The sequence below is a fragment of the Amblyomma americanum genome, chromosome 5 (genome assembly GCF_052857255.1).
Source record: "Amblyomma americanum isolate KBUSLIRL-KWMA chromosome 5, ASM5285725v1, whole genome shotgun sequence".
Lineage (NCBI taxonomy): Eukaryota > Metazoa > Arthropoda > Arachnida > Ixodida > Ixodidae > Amblyomma > Amblyomma americanum.
The window spans coordinates 128093925-128116515 of NC_135501.1; the positions used below are offsets into that span (position 1 = coordinate 128093925).

At 47.1% G+C, this 22591-nt stretch overlaps 1 protein-coding gene across 3 annotated transcripts in view; it reads left to right on the top strand.

Moving 5' to 3' along the window:
• LOC144132683 (acyl-CoA:lysophosphatidylglycerol acyltransferase 1-like) overlaps window positions 1–22591 on the top strand; it is a 125720-nt gene that overhangs the window by 83686 nt on the left and 19443 nt on the right. For 2 of the 3 annotated variants that reach the window (XM_077665275.1, XM_077665277.1), the window contains exons 2-5: window positions 12054–12279; window positions 15793–16007; window positions 17792–17928; window positions 21764–21879. In XM_077665275.1, coding sequence (XP_077521401.1) covers window positions 12054–12279; window positions 15793–16007; window positions 17792–17928; window positions 21764–21879 — 694 coding nt within the window. Of the gene's footprint in view, window positions 1–631; window positions 1156–12053; window positions 12280–15792; window positions 16008–17791; window positions 17929–21763; window positions 21880–22591 lie in introns of those variants that run through there. The other variant, XM_077665276.1, reaches the window with a different exon arrangement.

Genomic DNA, 22591 nt, shown 5'->3' on the forward strand with positions numbered 1-22591 from the left:
ACACGCAGCTAGCCCGCTCGTGCCGGTTCGCCAGGACCGTCCTCTTGCTCTGCATCCCCATTCTCCCGTCGTTCCAATTGATCGCATCGGCGCAGGCTCTTTTCCTTTCTTTCTTTTTTTTACTTTGTTTTCTACTCTCGCCGTCGACCCGCAGTGACCCCTTTCGCCGCCAACAATGGCCGCTCGGGCGTGCACTGCATTGTCTCGGCCGCCGCGCAACCCAAACATCTTGAGAGAGTGTGGCGACCGCAAGAGTGAGAGCGCGGTGTTCGCCGCCGCATTGACCGTGCCCTCGCGCTCGTACGAGTGGCTCCCCCGCCATTGTTTAGACTCCCCCGCAGCTCCGTCGGGTCGGCGGCGTACGTGTGCCTTCCACTGACAAGAGTACTGCTCCGCCCGCCGCCGCGCTGACCCCTTACCGCGGTGCGCGTGCCCTTCCATTGTTGTGGTTCTGTCATCGTTGGTCGTGTCGGCCGGCTTGGCTGGAGCAGCGGAGCCCCTCGTTCGACAGGCCTGGCTTATCGGGTCGCGTTGCTCGGTTTTGTGGGGGCTCTTGCGCGACGACATGAAGTGCTCAGGAGAGCTCTGCTCCGTCGCCGGGGAGAGATGCGGGCGTGCCTCGTCTTATCTTCTTCGCCCGATAAAGCGAGGTGCGGGGGAGGACGAGGCTGACGGCACTCCTTCGTTGCCCCTACTCCTCGGCACGGTCCTCGCCTCCCTCTTTCGTCTCCTATCTGTTCGCTCTTCCGTGTACGCGCGCGCCGGAGAGGAGACGCTCTCGTGGCAAGTCACACGCTGCCGGCCGGTGTCTGCTCCCTGCTGTGTGTGTGTGAGCACTTTGCTTGGAGCGCCTGCTCTACTGGTGACAGCTTGGCATGTGGGCGTAGCTGTGCGACTCCCGTATTTACGCCTCTGCGATCTGGCGTTGCCTGTTTTCGCGGTGAGAGGCTGTGCGCGCGTGCGTGATTAAAACCGCCCGCCTCCTGTACGGGTGTCTGCGAGGGTGACACTCTTGGTGGTCTACAAACGATAGCCGGTGCGTGGTGATCCGCCATGATCAGGCGGCTGGAAGCGGCGTTTCTGGGACGCAGGGATGCGCACATCAGCGAGGGACGCACTACGGACGAGCGCGCCCAGGATCGGCGCGAGAAGCGGGTGAGAACTGACGACGGGAGGCTGTTCGCTCTCTCCTCTCCACGGTTGCGTTTCCAATGCGAGTGTGTGTCGTCATTCATGTGGCTTGCAGCCGCCTCTGAAATTTGGCCTCGGAAAGTTGGGGTTAGGGCGCTCGGCTACTGATCCGGAGTACCCCGGTTCGAACGCGGCAGTGGCGGGTGCGTTTCGATGGAGGCGAAACGCCAAGGCGCCCGTGTGCTGTGCTATGTCAGTGCACGTTAAAGATCCCCAGGTGGCAGAAATTATTCCGGAGCCCTCCACTACGGCACCTCCTTCTTCCTTTCTTCTTTCACTCCCTCCCTTATCCCTTCCCTTACTGCGCGGTTCAGGTGTCCAACGATATATGAGACAGATACTGCGCCATTTCCCTTCCACCAAAAAAACAATTATTATTATTAAAGTTGTGGATTGTTTCGCGACGCTGACGCTATTCGGAAGTTCAAAATATTGTGTCGTGCAACTAGGAACGCCCTAGGGTAAATCGATTCGGCTGATTCCGACATGATGCTGAAGCGTGCAGGGTGTACTCATGTTAGTGCGCTCGTGATTGAAGAACAACGGTCTGGCAGGCCGTCGTTTCTACCCGTATAGTACTTCCTTCGCTGCATTTTTAACGTGGTTTTACAGGCGCCCGCAAGCTTCGCGCGTTGACAGACACCCGCACCGTAATTGACATTTAGCTGATGCTGTATGAAAACTGCCTTGTTCGGCCTTTACAAGATCAACATATCTAGTCGGGAGACAAAACTTTTGGGGACAGCTGGAAGAAAAAAGCACACAGTGGAGCCATTTCGCTTACGATTGAAGCCTTTCCACCATACCTCTTCCAGCTTGAATTGCTTAATTCCATATTCTGCATCTGGAGAAAACAGAACACGTGCACCGCTCGCAGGCATGCATTGGCTGAAGGTCATTTGTGAGCCCGTCCTGGCTCTGTTTGTGTTCGTTTGTTGTTGAACTTTTAGCATCCATTCATGCAAGAGCGCAAAAAGAAACCGACAGGGCTTCGAAGGAGAGCATACAGTTATCGACTGAACAACGCCGATAATAGGCAGCAGCACTCCTGTAAATCCTCGTTGTCAATAATGTTCCTTGTGTTGTGTTGGCTTTGTTTTGTCAAAGTTATCTCTTCAGTTCGCCCGGGGATTTCTCCATCGACTCTGGCCGCAGCCGGATTTTGGGGCTTCTATGCAAAGAAATGCGGGCGTAGTTATACGAACTGCTTCAGTAAAGTTCACGTTAGCATCGTCTAACTGCATATTTAAATCTCTTACTTCTTATTCCTATTGTTTTTCAAACTGCCTCCATTTCCATATCTGGCACAAATTTCGCGCCCACAACGGGGCTTGGTCCCTGTTAACCCACTGCCGACGTCGTGCATGCTTATCGGTCTTCCACTTGGGCGCCGAATGCTGCCTTCCTCCGATTGCAAACCTGGCGGAGTTGCCCGGCATTCCGCCGCCAGTTGTAATCAGTCTGACGAAACCGCTCACACCACCGCCCAGATAGCCGGGCCCGTCGTGTCCAAAGTGGCGCCAAGGCCTCCCTCGGGTTGAGCGTCGCGGGAAAAATTGCAGTGTCGCGCATGGAAGCTGCAACAACGCGCCGATATTTGGCCGGTGGAAAGATTTATAGAAACTCAGCTTCTTTGGCCACTGCACTGGGGCACTCCGATCACGCCTCGCGGTAAACTGCAACGCACTCTCACGCTGTGCATTGCACGTCGTCGTCTCCATCAACTTCCGTCTGCATTCGAAAACTTTCGCTCGCCCTGCCAGGTTTAATGTAGAACATTAAAACCTTACCATATTTTTTTTTTTCTTCAAGTCCGTGCTGTGCTCTAACGCGCCGCCGGGCGTTGCTGCTATCCTGACTGCAGCCAAGCCAAATGGCTATTTTGACGGCGAGAGCCGCGCGAACTGGAAGACAAAAAATGGTTGGGTTTTAACTTGGTTAAACCGAGTAGGACGTGCGAACGCTATGCGAACGCTATGCACAGCGCGAGTGCGTGTTTTTCGGCGTGATAGACTGCGGCGATAGCACAGTGCTCTCGTGCAGTGGCCAGCGAAGCTGATCTCCAGAAGAGGGCAAATACGGGCTGGTTGGTACATGTTTTACGAATTGGAAAAACAGCGCAAAACAGCGTCTTTGATTGCGCTGTTTTTCCAATTCGTAAAGCTGATCTGTTCGCGCCACCGCAGGTACGAAGCACTGTCGCGGCAATATTTTGTGGCGACAACTACATTACGGTAGCATTTCAAGCCTTAAGCGTGGCGGTGGCACGTGACGGTGGCGGCGCCGCCACGCTGTCACATGGTTGGTCACGTGGTGTGGAGCAGCTGCCGATGGCTGATCACGTGGTGTGGAGCAGCTGCCGGCGGCTGATCACGTGGTTCGTCACGTGATTGGTCACGTGGTGTGGAGCAGCTGCCGGTGGCTGGTCACGTGGTTCGTCACTTGGTCACGTGGTGTGGAGCAGCTGCCGGTGGCTGATCACGTGGTTTGTCACTTGGTTGATCACGTGGTTCGTCACGTGATTGGTCACGTGGTGTGGAGCAGCTGCTGGTGGCTGGTCACGTGGTTCGTCACTTGGTTGGTCACGTGACCAGCCACGTGGTGCGGAGCAGCTGCTGCCGCGCCGGCGAAACCGAGCTGCCACAGCTGTAAAGTGTACTAGAAGAGGGCAGTGGGCTTACTCTGCAGCCAAACCCACGCTAGCGGGCGCGCCGGAAATGTAAACGATTTTTGATTCAGCGAAAGGCCGCGGCGCAGCGCTGATGTCAACCTCACTGTAGCGGGCCGTGTCGACCGTGTTGGAGCCTGTGTTTGCATGCTTGTGTTTATTATAGCGTTTTCTTGAAACGTCGTGCTGCTCGCGTTTTGTCTATGAACCTTTGTTCTCCAGTGACATGCGGAAAAGAAGTGTGCAGCGAATGTGACCAAGAGTTCGCGTAAAATTTCTGTAGCATGTCTCAACGCCGACAAAACCACTGCTACGCACCTGGGTGTAGGACGGGTTACTTTCACGTGAAGGGTGCTCCAAGGATATCATTATTTGGAGTCCCGAAGAACGAATAGTTGCGAAAAAAATGGGAGAAGAATCTGCACCGCGCGGACAGAACCCTGGAATACACGAGCGCGGCTTGTGAATTGCATTTCGAGCCGCAACTTGTGCTTCTGGACTATGTGCGCACCATCGAAGGAAAAGAAAATACGAATTCCACGTGGGAAGCCGATTCTTCGTGATGACTTCCAACGCGCTCGGTTAACACATTCTCTCGATAAATGGGGACTGCTGTACCCGTCGAGTGTGCTCTTCGACTTTGTCAGCAAGCTTGAAAACCTTTTCACTGAATGCTTCAGTTGCCATCAACTGCAGACTGACAGCATCCAGGACGTGCTGGCAGTTGTAAAAAAAAAGGTTTGGACAAGAGGTTGGCTGCTCAGCTCACACACCTTTTATTTCTGCCAGGATCATCAGCTTTTACATAATCTCTCGGCTCCACTTTTATGTTAAAGGCATAAACTCCAAGAATATGGGCAAGCGAGAAAAAGCAAGGCATCTTAAGCTGAGCCGTTGCTCATGATGTAATTGTGGAGGTGCTTTAACTGTATTGTTGATCTAAGTGACAAATTTTGTTTGAGGCCTGATAACGAATTACTTTTGTCAGGCCCCTCTTCACAGTGCATACATTAATCACGTAAAAGAATGTTAAGAGGCCGTGAACCACGGTATAATAGAAGCATGCTCATTCAGGTTTCACTGCACAACATTCGCCGACGCTTTTTGACAATCTTAATGTCCAAGATAAACTTCAAGGAATACTGCATGCTCTCAGAATTTCCGTTCACATCAAACACTACCACACATTTTGTTCTACAGTTAGCGCTACAATCTGTATTTAGTTGACCTGCATGAGGCTAAAAATAAAAGGTTAGATGAGCTCTGGCTAACTGCTTGATCGGTGTCGCAAGAGTTAAAATCACTACCTTCAGCAGCATGGAAACATCGGCGCAAAAAGTTGACAAAAGTAAGATTTACTTTGATACCAACTGTCTCTATCAGATCGCTGATTGGGTACCGCGCTACATCTCGCCCTGCCTGGGGCATAAAAACGCTAAATAATGAATTCCTTTGCAGATCATGCACGGACCGTCCGTCAGCCGTTTCCCCCATAAAAGTAGGTGCAGGAATTAAAGCAGCGCGTACATAAGTGTGAGCGACCGAGCAGCACCTACGGCTGGACCAGCAAGAAGTTACAGTGAAGTTGCTGGTGGCGCCACCTCTCGTACTTGACATGAACGGCTTCAGGGAACCAGGGCCAGTGAGCCCACTTTAACAGCTGTGCGCATGCGCCGTGTCAGGTGGGACGAAGATGGAGGAACGCCCAGCGAAACGGAACGGCGAAAGACTGACTTTGCAATTGAACTGAGCGAGTTCCTCTCGGCCAGCTATAGCTATATCGCATCACTCCGGGTTTGGGAGCCGAACCACCGCCAGTGTTTTATTTCAGCAGGTTGGCCAAGTTCAACCTCAATGCCACGCAAGACACAATATTCTTGGTCGGGTGTGACCGTGTCATGTAGTGTTATCGCGCTAAAACGCTAGTTGATGCCGTGCAAGCTGGAACTTAGACGGGACATGTAGTGCGGAGAATGTCCAACTAAAATGCTTGTCGCAACACTCAAATTATTCTATTCAGGCAGCAAGTGTTGCAGATGCAGAGGCTAAAATAATGTTCGACTTAGCTACTGCTGCGCGTAGTACTGCATGACTACTGAAAACGTATAGATGGATGGATAAGGCCGAACCCTTTAAATCGAGCGGTGGTTCAAGCCACCTATCAATGACTTGTGAAATTTTACTCGTCTTGATTTTAGCCACTAATCAGATAACCTTCGCTTGCTTACTTCTACCCACATAAAATCTACTTTCCCTTCACTGTCCTTAAACCCCAATGCCTTGGATAGATCATACCCGCTGCTTTCCACTGCAGGGTGAAGCCCTTTACAGAAAAGTATCAAGTGTCCAGCCGTTTCCTCCTCCTCTCCTCACGCAATGCACAACGTGTCTATCTCGCGGTACGTGACTCTATATGTCTTAGTCCGCAAAACTCCTGTCCTGGCCTCAAACAACAAAGAGCTTCCCCTACAATTATCATAGATATTTTCTTTGGCAATTTGCTGCTTAAAGATCCTGTATGTTCCCAGTGCCAATTTCGTCAGCATCCCTGTTTTCTGCAGAGCTCTCTTTGTTTCTTTCACCTTTTTCTTAACCAATAATTGCTGATTTGCCCCCCTACTGCTATCCAGATATTTGCTTGTCAATTTTCTGTTTTGCTTTCTCCATTTCGTGCCAACTTTCTTTATGTACAGGTATTTGAAAATTTTTCTAGCCCATTGCTTTTCCCGCATTTTTCTCAATCGCTCCTCAAATCCTTTTTTACTGCTAGCTTCTTTGCTCTCGAACGACGCCCATCCCATATCACCCCCTGATTTGGTGTATTGCCATGTGCTCTCAAAGCTAGTCTCCCTGCGCCATATCACCCCCTGATTTGGTGTATTGCCATGTGCTCTCAAAGCTAGTCTCCCTGCGCCGCATTGTTTGATTTCTAACCTTGCTTGAACATTGTCTCATGCACTGAACCGCATTACCGAAAGTCAGGCTAGGACCTATCACCCCTTTCCAGATCCCTCTTACCACTTCATACCTATTGTAATTCCTCAGTGCCCTATTTTTCATGACAACTGCATTCCTACTAGCTTTATTCATTACATATTTTTCATGCTCTGTCAGATACTCAGCACCGTTAAAGCACTTATTTTTCTACATGTAGTGACATCTAGCGGCTGCCACAGCAATTAACATAAATAGCTCAGGTTAGCCCGAAAAGATGGCGCTACACATACACACCAACATTTGTTTTGGGGAATCATTTATAGAGAAGAAAATGAGTCAGTCTCGAAACCTTACGGACAAAAGTTGTATTTGTGCTATTGTGCTCTATTGCATGCACTGGGGAGGGAGAACCCTCGCACCCATATTTCATCAAAAGGTCACATGCTAGGCTTTCATAGTTGTCTTTCAAGATTCGGCGCACTACTCAAACGAGCCAATCGACTCGTGGAAGCCAGGCGCCGATGTTGATTGTCTTTCGGTTTATTGGTTGTTTTATTTAGGACGGTTCTCCTGGCCAGAGGACTTGCTCGGGTCACACTGGCGGTGCTGTTGGAATAGACTCTAAACTTTCGCATTAGCCTTGGCAGGGCAGGGCACAACTTCAGCCAGTGACGAAGGGCAGGAAATTAAAAAATGAAATGGAACCGGTATTAGGGTTGTTGTATTTCTTGGCCATGCTGGCTAATAAGAATGTCATCCATATTCAGTATTATCATCCTGTGTTTGGTGTATAGGGCTGAGTTGCCTTTGCACGATCCCCAGATGCTACGGCTACGACTTGACTATGGAATATTATCCATGCGTGCACTGGAGAATGGGTGCTTTTGAAAATTCAAGGTTATGTGAATCCGCTTGGACATCATAATACACACGCTTTCCAGAGAAATGTACGGAAGTGTGCGGTGCATAAAGCTCTCAGCCTGGACAAAGGTGAAAAAAATTGGCGGTAGTTTAGCACTGGTTAAACCTTGAGTGACGCGATAGCTACAGCTGGCCGAGTGGAACTTGGTCACGTGACCAACCATGTGACGAACCATGTGATCAGCCACAGCGCTTCGCCGCCGGCAGCTGCTCTGCACCACGTGACAGCGTGGCGCCGCCACCACCATGTTGCCGCCACGCTGAAGGCTCGAAATGCTACCGTAATATAGCTATTGCTACAAAAAGCGGGACTTCAATTACTGCTTTACTGCTTTAGTTGTGCCTGTATATTTCAGTCAATGCAAAAAGTTGGGCTAGTTGGTGGTTGATATTAATATAAGGAGACTAGTGCTTGAGATGGGGACCTAGAAAGAGAATATGGCAGGACGCTTACCAACTTCCTAACTTCGTACATCTTGTCTTCTGCACTGTTTTAGCCCTTGCCTGAAGTGCTGGTCTTCTTATGACAAGCTGTACAGTACTCACGGATTGAAATAGGACATTCGGAGCGCGTGGCCGTCGCTTCATGGAGCGCCGCCCGTAGACGCTCATGGAACCAAGGTGGTGCATTGTGGTATGGCGTGAGAGGGAGAACATCTACAAAGCAGAATTGTTCCTTCCAGTAGCCAATCAGCCGGCCTGTGGTTTACCACATGCCTGCGTGGCACTGCAAGGCTAGCGCTCCGAATGTCCTATTTCAATCCGTGAGTACTGTACATTTCATTCGTAACTCCCATGCCTCTAGTTTCCATTTGCATCACAAAGCGTGAGCCCTTGCTCAGACGTGCCTGCTCATCACGATTATTACTGACGGGGCAAGCATGTGTTCTGGTGTCAGCCAAAAAGATGCTTGTGCTCCTTTCTGCTTCACATGGCCACATACGGCCATTCTTTTAATACTAATGTTACCCAAGTTATCGTACATAATGGTTGCTTTGCACATGGGTCATAGTCACAGCTGTCGTATTTTGTCTTAAAACGTGGCACTTACGATAGCACAGAAACTGATTGAAGCGCTGAACTAATAGCCACATCTATAAATGAACACAAATGACTGAACTACTAGAAATCATGCTTTGAGAAGCATCCTTGACTACATCTTCCATTGTGGGGAAAATCACTGCCTATCAGACATGCACTTGAGTCAATATCTAATCTATTCTGGCAACCAATATGCACAGCTGTCGGATGGCCACGTCTTAAGAGCCTTTTCTCGCAGGTGTTCTTGTCATTTGCTGCATAAGGCGCTGCCGACATGTCAGGCTATGCTTGGCAAATATTTGCCAACACGCGATGAGAGGCACTGGGGGCAGGAGGTTGGGGGGGGGGGGGGGGTGCTATGCAAGGTCTCCAGGAAAGGAGCCGGTCGAGTATGGCCGAGTATACCGCCAGTTTGAACTCAAGTATGCCATGCTCTGATAACACGTTTTCCTGTGCACCAGCACATAGCTGTGCTAGCCGTATCACAAACTTTGCACTGGCTTGCAGTGCTTATCTGCATTGCTGTAGCCACCGCTTATCAGTGGAGTGTTGTAAACACCTCAAACATTTCACCATGTGGACAGTGCTTCACTTCCCTTGCTTGAATGAGTCAGTCACTAAAGTAGCTGTTCACATCATAGTCTGAGGGCAGTCAGTGTCACCGTTGAGCAAAGTTATTGCATAGCATTTGTGTCATGCATGTTTCCACACTAATGTATTTTCACCTAGGCACTCAGCGAGATATCTTTTACTAGTTTCCACATGTTGCAGTCCCCTACATTTCATTGTCTTCTGGCTGTCTGCTTTGTTTCGCTGGAATGTGCCCGTGTTCTAGATGACGCAGTGCAATGTTGGGAAATTGGGAGCTTCATTTAGAGCTGCTTGCATGTTGTAGTGCTTTGGCTATAACTTGATAGGATGTCATGATTGACAAAGTCAGAGATGTGGACCAGTCGCAGGCTGTTCTTGCCTGCTGCAGTAGTAAGTCGGTGGCTTTGGTGTTCAGCTGCTGTGCCCAAAGTCGTGGGATCAAATCCCTGGTGCAGTAGCCACATTTCTATGATAGGGAAATGCAAAAGCGCTCCTCTGCTCTGATATGTCATAGCATAATAAAGAACCTAAGGTGGTCTAAATTAATCCGGAGCCCATGGCTACAGCATCTCCCTCTGCCTGCATGTATTTTTGGGATGTTGCCCCCATAAAACATACTGCAAATCATTGCTGCGTGGGAAAAAGTAATCCCAACCCCCATAAATGCAACTTTGTTGTTACTTTTGGTCAGGGAACAAGAAATGGTAGACCTGATGAGAGTTGATATTGGTATGAATTTTCAACTGGAGTCACACCAGTCAGCATCAGAGTGCAAGCTTTGGCTTATGCTGGCAAATTCGGGGCTTAATTTCCAAAGCTGTTCGCAGAGTGTTTGACGACTGGCTCTTGCGGCTGACGTCGGCAGTCGGGATAGCTCGATGTTTGTTAACCACTGCGCTGGCCGATTGTGCATTGCTCTTCAATGCGCACAGCTTTGAGAATGATATCGTTGATTGGCCAGCACCAGCTTCAACTCCTGCTTTAACTTCAGAGACAGCAAACTGTGAGTAAGAGTATACAAAGTGGCAGATGTATGTGTAATTTCGTAAAGGTAACAGAACGAATTCCAAGGAAGTTGAGGAAACCATATAGCTGGGGATGCCTCAAAGTTAGTCGACGAGATGAGATTCGAATGCTTGCTGTGATGGGAACTAGTGGCTGCAGCTGGTGTTGGACAGGACTGATGTATCACTGCGAAGTCAGTAGGTGAGGGCAGCCTTTGTCCTCTGGTGCATGCAACATGTGGGCTGCCACTGATGATGGCAGTGATGATGTAAATGACATATACGAGAGCATAGTATGCGATATTTGTTTTCTATCTTGAAAATAAAACTAAATTATATTTGAGCCTTCCTTAGCCTAACTGTGAAAGAATATTGTGTTTTTTATAGCGAGCAAGCACCTTGCTATCATGCAGGGATGTTCCTGAAGCACTGATCTGATTGGGAAATGCAAAATGTGCACTGTGAATAAACAAAGCCAACTAACTGAATAGTTTCGTTGTGGGAAATGGATGACATGCTTTGAAAATGCAACAGGGAGTTGCAAAAAGACTTATTGCTGTTCCACACCTAATCAAGAAGATGCAGTTGCATTCTGACTGATTTCCTCATCAGTGGTTGCTACAGTATGGACGTGGCACATGCCTGTCTAATCAGTGTTCTCAATACACTTCGTAATTGCACTGCTCTGTTCATTCTTTCTTTTCGTACTTATCAGTCTGTGACCCTGATGACTACAATGTTTTCCCTGCTTTATTTGTTTCTGCTTTATCGTCATTTTCTCGTTTCATGCATATTTGGTGCGTGTGCATTGCTCATGCAGCGTTTGTGCACTCCCAGCATTTGTATCTGCTGCAGTCCCACCCATTTACTTCATGCTGGCTAAATGCAATCCTTCCTTTTACCTCTCGCTTTTACCCACGTGGAGGTCCAGGTTGAAATGGCATTTGATGTTTCCAAAGACAAGGCCTCACAATCTACCTGTGAGCTTATATCATTCATCTTTCACGTAAGAGCCAAGCATGTAGCCAGGATTTTTTTCGAGGGGAAGGGGGGGCGGGAAGGGGGGGGAGAGATCCGAGAAAATTTCTGGTGTCGCAGGATGGGTTGAATGTGTGCCTAGTAGGTGCAATATATTTACTGTTGCATAACCATGCTCTCATAACCGTGCGTAGTAATCTTTTTGAGAGGTTCATTAAGGAACCAGTTAGGAAGCAGTGTTATTTTCTTTTCCTAATATGCCATATTAATGCTGGTCTTGCAAATTTGGAAATGGTTGCTTTGCATTCAAAAAGGTTTGGCTGCTAGAAAGGTGGAGATCTTTTGTTGCTATTCATCATATCTTACTGTGTTGAGTTTTTGTTATTGAGTTGGAAACCAAACCTTTCCTGCTAGAAACCTTTAATTCCTTCTGAAATGACATTGCTTCTAGCTGAATTATTGAACCGGAAATTGTGTTCAGCTGGAGCAGTTCTTGCTTCCATCTTGAAAAGTGCTTTTCCGGAATAGGCACCTGTGACGATCGTCTGCCAAGTGTTCATTTTCATCTGGGGTGGTCCAAACTTCACTCACTGCGAGTAATTATTTTTGTTGTGGAAAGGTGGAAGAGCTGTTAACTACTGTGAAATTGTATGTGTGCCGATGTTTATGTTTTTGTGGTCCTGTTATCACATGGTGCGCGTACTCCTCTTTGGTGCCTGCAGGAGATGGAGTTGCGGCGGCTGCTGCATCAGGTGCGGTGCTGGCTGCGGGTCATGTTTGTGCTGGCCAACAACCTGTACTGCATCCCCACCTACCTGGCCTGGATGTGGGTCATCTTCTACCCGCTGCGCGTGCTGCTCCCACCCCTCTACTGGGCCATTGAGCGGCAGCTCTTCCGCCTCCTCCTGCTCATGGTCTCCTTCTGGAGCTGGAGCGCCGAGTACTACGGTCAGTCTCCCCACCCAGACGTACCCTGCGCTGGACCAAAATTGTTCACTGGGAGCTTGAACGCTGGACATGTTTCAAGTAGCCTGAGATTCACGTGCTTCAATTCTTCTCTATAAACACTGCAAAGGTCTTTGGGCGTGGGCCTAGGTCCAATCAGGAGCCGCGTTCATTGTGTACCATGATGCGAGGAAAATGCCGCACAATTGTATGCCATGATGTGAGGAAGATGCCACATGAATATATTTATTTATAAAGATGTTACAAACTTAAGCATATTTCAAGGGCTAGGAACAAATTCAGTCTTTGTGATTGCGTCTGTGGGCGTGGTGAGGCAGCGCAATGGTTGCTGGCTGGGCATCCTGAATGCTTGCCGTGTCACTGCCTCCATTTGTTGGACATAAATGAATATAGGTGCAACGAGCTATTGCAGCACCACCTCTCATGACATGGTGCAACCGGTATATTGTATTGATATGGGCACAGATGTTTTCAAGATCCGAAGTAGTGTTATTGCTCACAAGTTGATGGATCGACCTTAGATGTACACGTATAGACAAACACACACAAGGCTTTGTTTACGAAGAAAGCTTAGCTACGAAACTAAAATACACACTGATGCATTCTTCACACATCTCACTCACCTACACTGCCCACTGCTTCTCGCTTGTCGCTTGGTTTGCGGTCTCTGGTACTTTGGTCCTTACCCATTGTGTCTCGGTTAGTCTTATTTTTATTAACACACACACACTTGGAAACATGTGTGCACACAAAACACACACACGTGCTCACGCTGATCTTTCAGGAATTGTTGGAAAGGAGGGGTCACTCTGGCTGTCCTTTTGGGATTGGACAACCGGCTTTGGGGCCAACCAGGCAGGCCACTGAAAACTCGCTATTTCGGCCTCAAAGTAAAAAGTGGGGGCATGCCACTGTGGTCATTGAAAAGATGATGGGTCCAGTGCAGAGAAACAAACGAAAAAAAAACTTCCTTACAGCAGGGATGCTGCGATACAAGTGCATTTCCACAATGAATAAGTTTATATATGGACATCACAAACTGGTACACCTTCCTATATGGCTGCAGATTTTGTCAGCTTGCAGGCTGTTGAGAGCAGAGGTTGAGATTGGTTGTTCAGTTCAGTTGACCTTAAAACTGGATAGGTTGCTCGCCACTGTTTTGGTTTAATGACTAATGCAGCTTGGTCAAATAAACATTAGCGAAACTTGAGACACAATGTAAATGGAGACAAAACATGCCTCAAACGTACCTCCATTTACATTCTGTTTCAGTGATGGTGAACATGGGAATATATTGAGGTTTCAGTTGTCTTTAAAAGAACCCCGCATGAACAAAATTTATCCACTGTGGTGTGCCTCATAGCCCAAAGTGTTCTTTTGGCACATACTTCTTGTGGCATTGTGCAAGGTGGAAACTCGTCAAGAGAGATAAAAAAAAACTAAGCTTGGCATCGCATAGTCAATGAGTGATGAAGCATCAAGTTTTTCTGCTTCCTATAAACTGTCATAAAATGTTCTACTTTTGTACGGCGTTCTGTGTTGACTTTTTCTGTGCACATTTCATGTCAGTGCTCCTTTACTGCTGCTGTTGGGTAACGCAAGCCCACAGGCCACTGTGGCTGAGTGGCTTGCGCAGACTTCTGCTGGCAGTGATGTGACTGTCAAGGCTGCAATGTTGCGGTTGGTAGGAATAACTAGTAGAGTTGATTTTGGCATCTTGAGAAAACGAAGCAGCACGAAAAAACGGGGACAAAAAACGCACACATACGACAGGACGAATGCTGTGTGTCTTTTTCGTCCCCGTTTTTTCGTGCTGCTTCGTTTTCTCAAGATGGATCAATACCAACTGGCCCAAACTTCGGTGCTTTTGATGTTGGCAGGCGCTGCATCTCAGTCTGTGCTAGCATTTTTTTACGCTCCCTGCGGCCACTGCCATGCTGAACATTGAGTGATGGCAGGCACTTGATCGTGTAATTGATGACAGTAATGGAGTGAGGCTGTTGTGTGCTCTCTCTTCAGCCTGCAGACCGCTTGCCTCAAGGGTTATATAAAAAGATTTGTAGAGGAACTGGATATGCTGCCATCTGAAAACTATTGACTGGTGCCCCCTTTGGCTGGCGTCTGTACTGTGCATGTGCTTGCATGTTTAGTTGAGCCTGTGCTTCTCGGGCGCCAAGCGCTGTACAGCTTAGGTGAAAAACCATCACCATCCCTCTTCTTCTCTAGATTACTCATTTGGAGGACAAATGCCTCTCCTGAAACTGTCTATCTCTGTGCGTGCCAGGTACGGTCACCGTGTCTGAGCAAATCTCCCAGTCTTGCCTACCCATCTGAATTCTGGCCATGCCTGGCTATGTTCTCATTTCTTTGGTATTCACTGTGTCGACCTAGTGGACCATCACATGTCGGACCCTTAAGTTTTATGTTTCACAGAAGTCTGTTTCCTCTTGAAATTCAGCTCTGGTGGTTTTTCAAGATTCACTTATTCTGATGAAACTTTTACTTAGGCTTTCCTCTCTGTCCTGATAGTTTCCACCAAGTTTGGCAGCCATGCAAGATTTAATTCATGTGCTAACACATTTTAAACTCTTCCATTTTCGTGCCTACAGTTCAGGTGATTTCTGCCAGCAATACTGCGTTTGTGATGTCGCAAAGATCAGTCGCATGTTACTGCCTACTCCCCACGTGAAGTGCAAATTTTGTGTCTTGCCTAGGTCATGCGAGGCATTTTATTAACGTAGTCGTAAATTGCAGTCATAATTTCAGCTTTCAGTGCATGCAGGTACAAGTGTTTTTCAAATAATTTTTGTGACGTCATGTCTATGGCAACTGCAGCATCGTCCCTGATCATGAACTGAGTTTCTGTTTCAGTTTGATGTTCTTTCTATTTTAAAATAGTTCTACTTAGCATTTTGTAAAACGGTTCCTTGCACCGGAAACTGTAAACTACGAAGAATGTGATGGAATAATCAACTCAGAATGTTGGAAAAACCCCTGGAGTTCCCATTTAAAAAGCGATACTGTGGACAACATCCAGCTTTTGTTCAGAGTAAAAATTCCTTCTTTGGCATTTCTGCCCGTGTTGGGCTCTATGATTCTTTGTGGCTATGTTGACGTTTGTGCAGCAGCAAATGACGCAATTATTGCCATGAAAATTGGCTTGCAAAATTTTCCTTCTTCTTTTGGTTTAAATTCCGGTTTTGGCTGAAACTATAAGATCCCTTTTATCCAGGATCACCTAGTCTCGGGTATCCAGCCCAAAAACCTATGTCAGCGCGCTGAAGCTTGCTTCCAAAAATGGGTAGGGGTGGCGGCGTTTGTATTTCATTCCGCAGTAATTTTTTTCAGCTTACAGAAGCCCCTTTCCCTGCGAGAGTCGTGTCTTTTGTTATTATATGGCAGTCTGTCGATGCAGGCCAACATCAATTTTCCTCTGTGTCTCCTTTAAAAATGTAGCCCTTGTCACCTCACAGTTCTTCCCCTCATCTTGTGCAGTTGATGAGGTCGGCGAGGACGTGAGCGAGTGCTACGGGGACCGATCACTGGTCCTGGTCAACCACCAGTCAACGGCCGATGTGCCGCTGCTCATGGCTTCCTTCCAAGGGAAGCGCTCGGTCACCGAGCACCTCATGTGGATCATGGACCGGCTCTTCAAGTACACAAACTTTGGAGCTGTCTCCATGACGCACGGTGACTTCTTCATCACACAGGCAAGTGCCCGAAACTTGGTGAGATGTGGGAAATCCTGAACCAAGTACTCTACGAGAGATTGATTTTTTAAAACCACATGTGTTTGCTTTTGATATTTTGAAACATCATTAGAGTTAGCAGTATGGCGCCAGTTGAGGATTCATGCAGTAAATCAATGTATCAAGATTTGCTGGAGTGGACATCTCTGTACATCAAGCTTTGTTGCATGTCGCGTGATGTCTAGCATGTGTTTTTTCGCGTATGTCGTGTGAACGTTTTGCGTGGCTTGGATTGTCTGTTGATTTTTGACCCAGCATTTGCATGACACTGGCGCAGGCGATGCCAACAGTGGAACTAAAGAGAAAGAAATTAAAGTCAAGTCCCAATAACTCAGACACAAAGTAGTGTGATGATTTTTAAAAGTTAAATTATAGAGAGTTTGAACCAAACGGATCCTTTGCAGTACACTTGATGCTGAGGCATCAAAGCATCAGCAGTTTGAGTTATTGCAAGTACAATTAACCCCAGTCCACTGCGCCAGTTTAGCAGTAGCCCTCTGTGAAGTTCATAGGAACTAAAGGAAGGGAAAATATGGCAAGGTATCAGGCAGATGAGACAGTAGCTTAGCGTAGCGTGATCAGGTATCATCGGGGCATTGCTTGTGCTTTGTGATGTAACGTGTGGTGTAACATCTCATTGTTCAGTAGGTTTAGGCTAACATACAATATTTTCCTAAGGGTCGAGGTCCATTTTAGCGACCGTGGTTTGTTTGTATGGTGCATTTTGGCCTGAACAGCAGTATTCAAGAGCGCATGTCAGTGTGGAGTACTGCGCACAATCAGATATGTAGCCTTGGCTCACAGTTTTGTTGTTATTATGCAATTTCCATAGTTGTTGAAATGCAGTGCCTGGGTGATTTACTTAGGCTACTGTGTGCATGCTTGGAGCAGTTGCTAGTGCATGCAGCAGAGCCTATCATAAAGCAGACGGCTGGCATTGTGGTTGCTTGCAGCATTGCAAGATGCACCGTGAGCACTTCAAAGGCATAGAGACAGCAGAATGATGGGTAGAATTAAGCCACAAGTGCTGGAACATTTTACCTGTCGTATTGTAGAACAGTGCAAAATGCAGAGCACAAAACACTGAACACACAGGCAGCATACAGGTTCATTAGCCCCAGCGCCTCTGTAGCTCGAGTGCCCATGTAGTAATCTTAGTGCCTGTGTAGTAATTCGTGTGCCTGTGTAGTAACCCGAGTGCCTGCGTAGTAGCTCGAATGTCTGCGTAGTAATCTGAGTGAGTGCCTGTGTAGTAGCTCGAGTACCTGTGTCAGTAGCTAGAGTGCCAAGGTAGTGGCCCAAGTGTCTGCTCAGCCCGAGTTCACCAGTGGCTGTGTGTAATCTATTTTTTTATGTGCTGTGTATTTTTTCTTATTATTTTTGTGTATTTTTTCGTGCTGGTCTGTTTTTTGATGCTGTTCTACGAGATGAACATTTACTGGCATGCCTTAGTGACTACCTTGCTTTTTTAGAACTATGTGTAGTAGTGGTCGGTTTCTCCAAGTTACAAATCCCTTTGACACTCCTTTCACTGTAAATATCATAGGAAATGCAGCCGCCTTATTCAGACAGCGGGAATGGCAAAAGGCTGGTGATAGTACCTTGTCCAGAGACTTCCTCGTTTTGCATCGGACTACGTTGGGATGAACGCATGGGCGGTAAAGATGGGGTGGCTGCCTGGAGTAGTATCCCATTGAGTCCTGAAGTCCTTATTCCCAACGGCAGTGGTGACGGCTCCCATGCAGGGCAAGGACACGCGCAACACCCAATTGCAGCGTCTCAGGGACCACATCGCGGAGGTGTACCTGCGGAGGGGCCTCAAGTGGGTCGTCCTCTTCCCCGAGGGTGGCTTCCTCCACAAACGACGGGCCACCAGCCAGAGGTATGCAGCACTGCGCTCTGCAGCATAAGCATCAGTCATGTATCCTTTGGAGGGGGGGCTAAGAAAGGTGTGAGGCAAGGAGATGCCGGTAGGCGTCACTGCCAAGACCAAGCCAAAGCAAAGTCGCACCTGATGCATGCATGGAGCAAGCACGACGAGCTTTTTTTTTTATGGTGCTGGAACCAGCGTGCCTTGATAACACCCCCCCCCCTTTTTGAAACACATCAATGCACTATTGAAAATGTGTCAGAACCAGATAAATAGCCATGAAGAAGATAGCGACGATGTAATGGAAAGAAATAATGGCACCAACGGCCGCACCCCAGTATATTTTCACGTATAAGTCAACCTTTGATTATGGAAATGACCATTCGAAAGTGGGGGAGGGGGGTCGACGTACACGCAGCACTCACCTATATGCAGGGCCTACCGTAGCTTCGCCCGAGCTGTCGGTAGTACATGCCCCTTGTTGATGCCCATGCCTGGCGGGTTACATGGAGTTCCATGTGAAAACAAAAAAAGTAAAATTTGTTTATAAATTGGTTTCAGTAAAGAAAAAAATTCGAATTGTACTCTATTTCCCAAGCCCGATCGCGATGGCAGACACTTTACCGGACTGGCAGTTTTGAGAGTAAACTTCTGGTAACGTCTTGTGGCTGGAATCCTAAATTAACAAACCATTTGTTGTTCGGTTCACCGCTGTCAGCCGGGCTACATTCGAGGGCACCGCTTCATGGCCTTTCATGTTAATTTGGATATTTTACATGGTCCAAAGGGCTTCAAATGAGCAAGGTTCTATGGTAGTTTTTTGCACGATAGCGTTCAGAGAGGGAGGGTTTATTGACTGGAAAGGCAGAGAGGTTGGTCTGAAAAATGATTATCTGGCCTGCTACTCTACACTGGGGAATGGGAAGAGGAGAAAAAACAGGGTCACGATGGGGGATGATGATGATGGGAGGAGGCAGATGAAAAAATACATAAAAAGATATAAAATAAAACAAGGCACACTTTCTAACATCACAAACGCAAGGCAAGGTGCATGTCACATAAAAAGCGTGAGAGCGCTCGCGTTGTTTTCAAACAATCTGGCCAAGCGCCGAGGATCAAATCTTGCGAGAGGGATTGTGTTCAGTGTCCCGTTCATTGCAAACCCAGCGTCGGTCGTGTTTAAAAAAGCAGGTGGGCCACTTGTGACACCTGCCCACCAGGTTTTGGGCCACCTGTCTACTGCAGCAGGTGGCAGGGAAATTAATGACTGGTGGCCACTGTGGCAAGCAGCAACCTGCCCACCGGGTCGTGAGCTACCTGCTCTACATAGCACATGGCAGTGAAATTAATTGAAACGAATTCAATGCAGTTGCCACCTGCCCACCGTTGCATTGTGCATGAGCTTTACAGGAGCTCAGTAAGAGCAATTTGTGTCTCACCTGTCCCACTGGTGGCTGTATATGTTATGGCCACCTGTGGGTGCAGTGGCGCATTGCTTAAACGCGGGTCTTGAAATGATAAAAAAATGCAAAAATTTCGATTTTGCAAAAATGTCATATTGGGGATCAATGCGTGCTGTATATGTTATGGCCACCTGTGGGTGCAGTGGCGCATTGCTTAAACGCGGGTCTTGAAATGATAAAAAAATGCAAAAATTTCGATTTTGCAAAAATGTCATATTGGGGATCAATGCACTCTAAAGTTCCTGGCTAAAAAGTTTCAAAGTCTAAATTCAAACTCCAACTACTAAAATATCTATATATTTCATGCCTACGAAGCTCGGAAATGGTGACTTTGGAGCGAAATACGGCTGGACTTCACGCCAATCACTTCCCATGACTGCATGCTCGACAGCCACCATCTTGGTTTTGTTTGAAAGCTGGTCCCCTTCCCCATTACCTGGTATTACTCATTACTGTGAAATATTTTTTGCATGTCTACATGCCGGTGTATTTTGAGGCTACTGCAGGGAGCTCCAAATGGCTGACGTGTGCACTTCAAACAGCTTCATGTTTTTTGCCAACATTACTAGCCTTACGGAAGTTTATATGTTTTTATGGTGCAATTTAAATTAATCTTATACCTTTGAATTCAGAATGAACTAAACTGTGGAGCTATGCTATTTTTCTTTGGCTGAGTCAAACATTTCAAATCTTGTGATCCATTATATCACATAACTATGTTTCAATGTTATGGTGCTTGGACAAAATTTGACATTTTTATATCATGATTTCCTTGAACAATAATACTAACAGCATAGCTCCTTATGGCAGGTCTTTGGCTACTGCCCTATTTCAATCAAAGCTGCAAAATATAGAAAGTGTTTTAACTAGCTGTAATAATTTAACTAGTTAGGCTTCAGTTATTTTATTTTAATGACAACTAATTGAGATTTACTGAAACTAATTATATGCCTTAGATAAAAGTGCTCTAATGCAAGTAAAACAAAAATACACCACCAGAGGCTCTGTCTGTAATTTTGCTTCGAAGGACTTCGCACCTTTCTGTACACATCCTACAACCTAGCGCACAGCACTTATTGCTATTCTTTAGGTATCTGAGAATGGCTTTGCGAAATTGATCTGATCAAGCCATTGCAGTCTACAAGCGCTGTTTCGGTCGCAAGGAAGGATGCAAAGAAAGCCATTCGTTTCACATTTAGCACTGCACATTGTCAGCTTGTGGGGGATTTCTGCCGCCGCTGCCAAATTCCTGTCAACAGCGCGCGCACCTTGCTCGCCGTGACCGATCAGCGCGTTCCTAGTGGCGGGCATGATACGCGGTAAGCAGTAGCGGTACGCGCTATCCTAAAGGTATCTAGTATCTTGCGCAGGCCGTCACTCCGTCGCAGTATCTCGCGCTCGAATTCGGATCCATAAATCAGGGAATGTCACTGATCAGTGTTCCCTTCTGCGCCGTCGACGTGATGATAAAGCATCACCGACGCTCGATCAGCTGAGCATTCACGTGGTTGTTGTAACTATGAAAGCGACAAACGATGTTACTAGCCTTGGCAAGAACGAGTTACAGCGATTAGGCAACCATGGTGTGCAAACTTGCGCGACGTGCTCAGATAGGCTGTATTGATTGGTCTTGCCTGTTGTCGTCATTTGGAGAGTGAAATGGGAATGGGAAGCCCCACAAAAATTGAGTCGAGGGCAGCATTTTGTTTGCTTGAATTTTGAAATTTCGTCATTGAATAACTCCGGTTCCTGTGCATCGATTCCCGTAATTCTTTTTGAGTCAGCATCTGTTTGACATAAAGAATCTATCTGAAATATAGCCAGCATCCGTTCAAGCAGTGTTTCGCAGCCCCTTTAATAATAGGTTACGCATAGTCTGTCTGTGAAGTTGTATGCAAAGGGGACCCCGTTTTGCTGAAGGGATCTGTTAGTACTACCGCGTCCTACTCTAAAGGTGGAGCTTGGAGCTTAAGTGTACCCCAAGTGCTAGTATGCCATTCTTTTCAATGTCGTGCACATTTGTTATGCTTGTGCTTATAACTCAGTACCACAAAACATTGTGAAGGTGTAGCTGTATATCTAACAGTATAGTGATTATACTCCCAGCTTCATTTTGTGTGTTAGAGCTTGTGTGCATATTTCGGAAAATTGAACATGGGGTGTAAAGAAAGGCACTTTTTGTGAGATTTTGTAACTGCAGAAAACACTTGCTCTTTCATAGTTGCACTGCAGGCCAAGCTAAGTGAAAGCAGTTCTGATGTGTGTGGACCTTATGTGGGCCGCTCTTATGGCATAAGTGCTTACATAGAGCCACCTTTCAGTGTCGTAAGTCTTTAGGGAGCTCTCGATGATTGTGCATTCATTGAAATATTCCATGTGTGCAGGTATGCAAGGGCCAACGGCTATCCCATCTTGGAACACGTGACGCTACCGCGAGTGGGAGCCATGAAGACAGTCCTGGAGACACTGACGGCCGAGAACCTGGCCAAGACCCACAAAGGTGAGCGCTGGCTTCCAATCCATCTGTTTCACAAGTGCAGACACACTTAAGTGCAATACAGGGTAGAAAAAAGAGAAATACAGTGCTTCAATGCAAGAATTACTTTGCCCACACATTTGTGTACTTTATTTTTTGGGGGGCTTGAGCTCACACATTTGTGGGCTTGAGCTGAGCGAGAATCGAGTGAAGAATTCTCAAAGATAGCAATGTGTGGGTAGCAGAAACTGGTTCCATGAGTGGGAGACATTCGAGGGGCTTGATTGAATGGCAGCAAAATTGCAATAGATGAAAGCTTTGCACGGAATTCTGTGGTGTGGCAACATATACTTCGCTGTACAATTAGCATGCATCATTGTGGATGCTACGAAGTAGTGTGTGGGAAGGAACATATTGCTCTTCTGCATATCACTTGTGCATCTCGAAGCCACGGTGAGGATATGATGAAAAAATTTAGAGTTATAAAATGACGTGTTTAGCACTGAAAATCATGGACAATGCAGTCAGGCGTTCAGTTATTTAGACCTCTGATTACAATTTTCAGTTATGAACTACTTCTTGGATGTGGATGCTCGCTGTAGCACATGCAGATGAGGTTGCTATGTTTTAGTGGCAAAGGTAACCACGTACATGAAAACTGGTATTTTAATCTTTCTGTGTGCTTCATGGTACCTGAATGATGCGGAGTCATTTGTTGCACATCAGAGTTGGAACA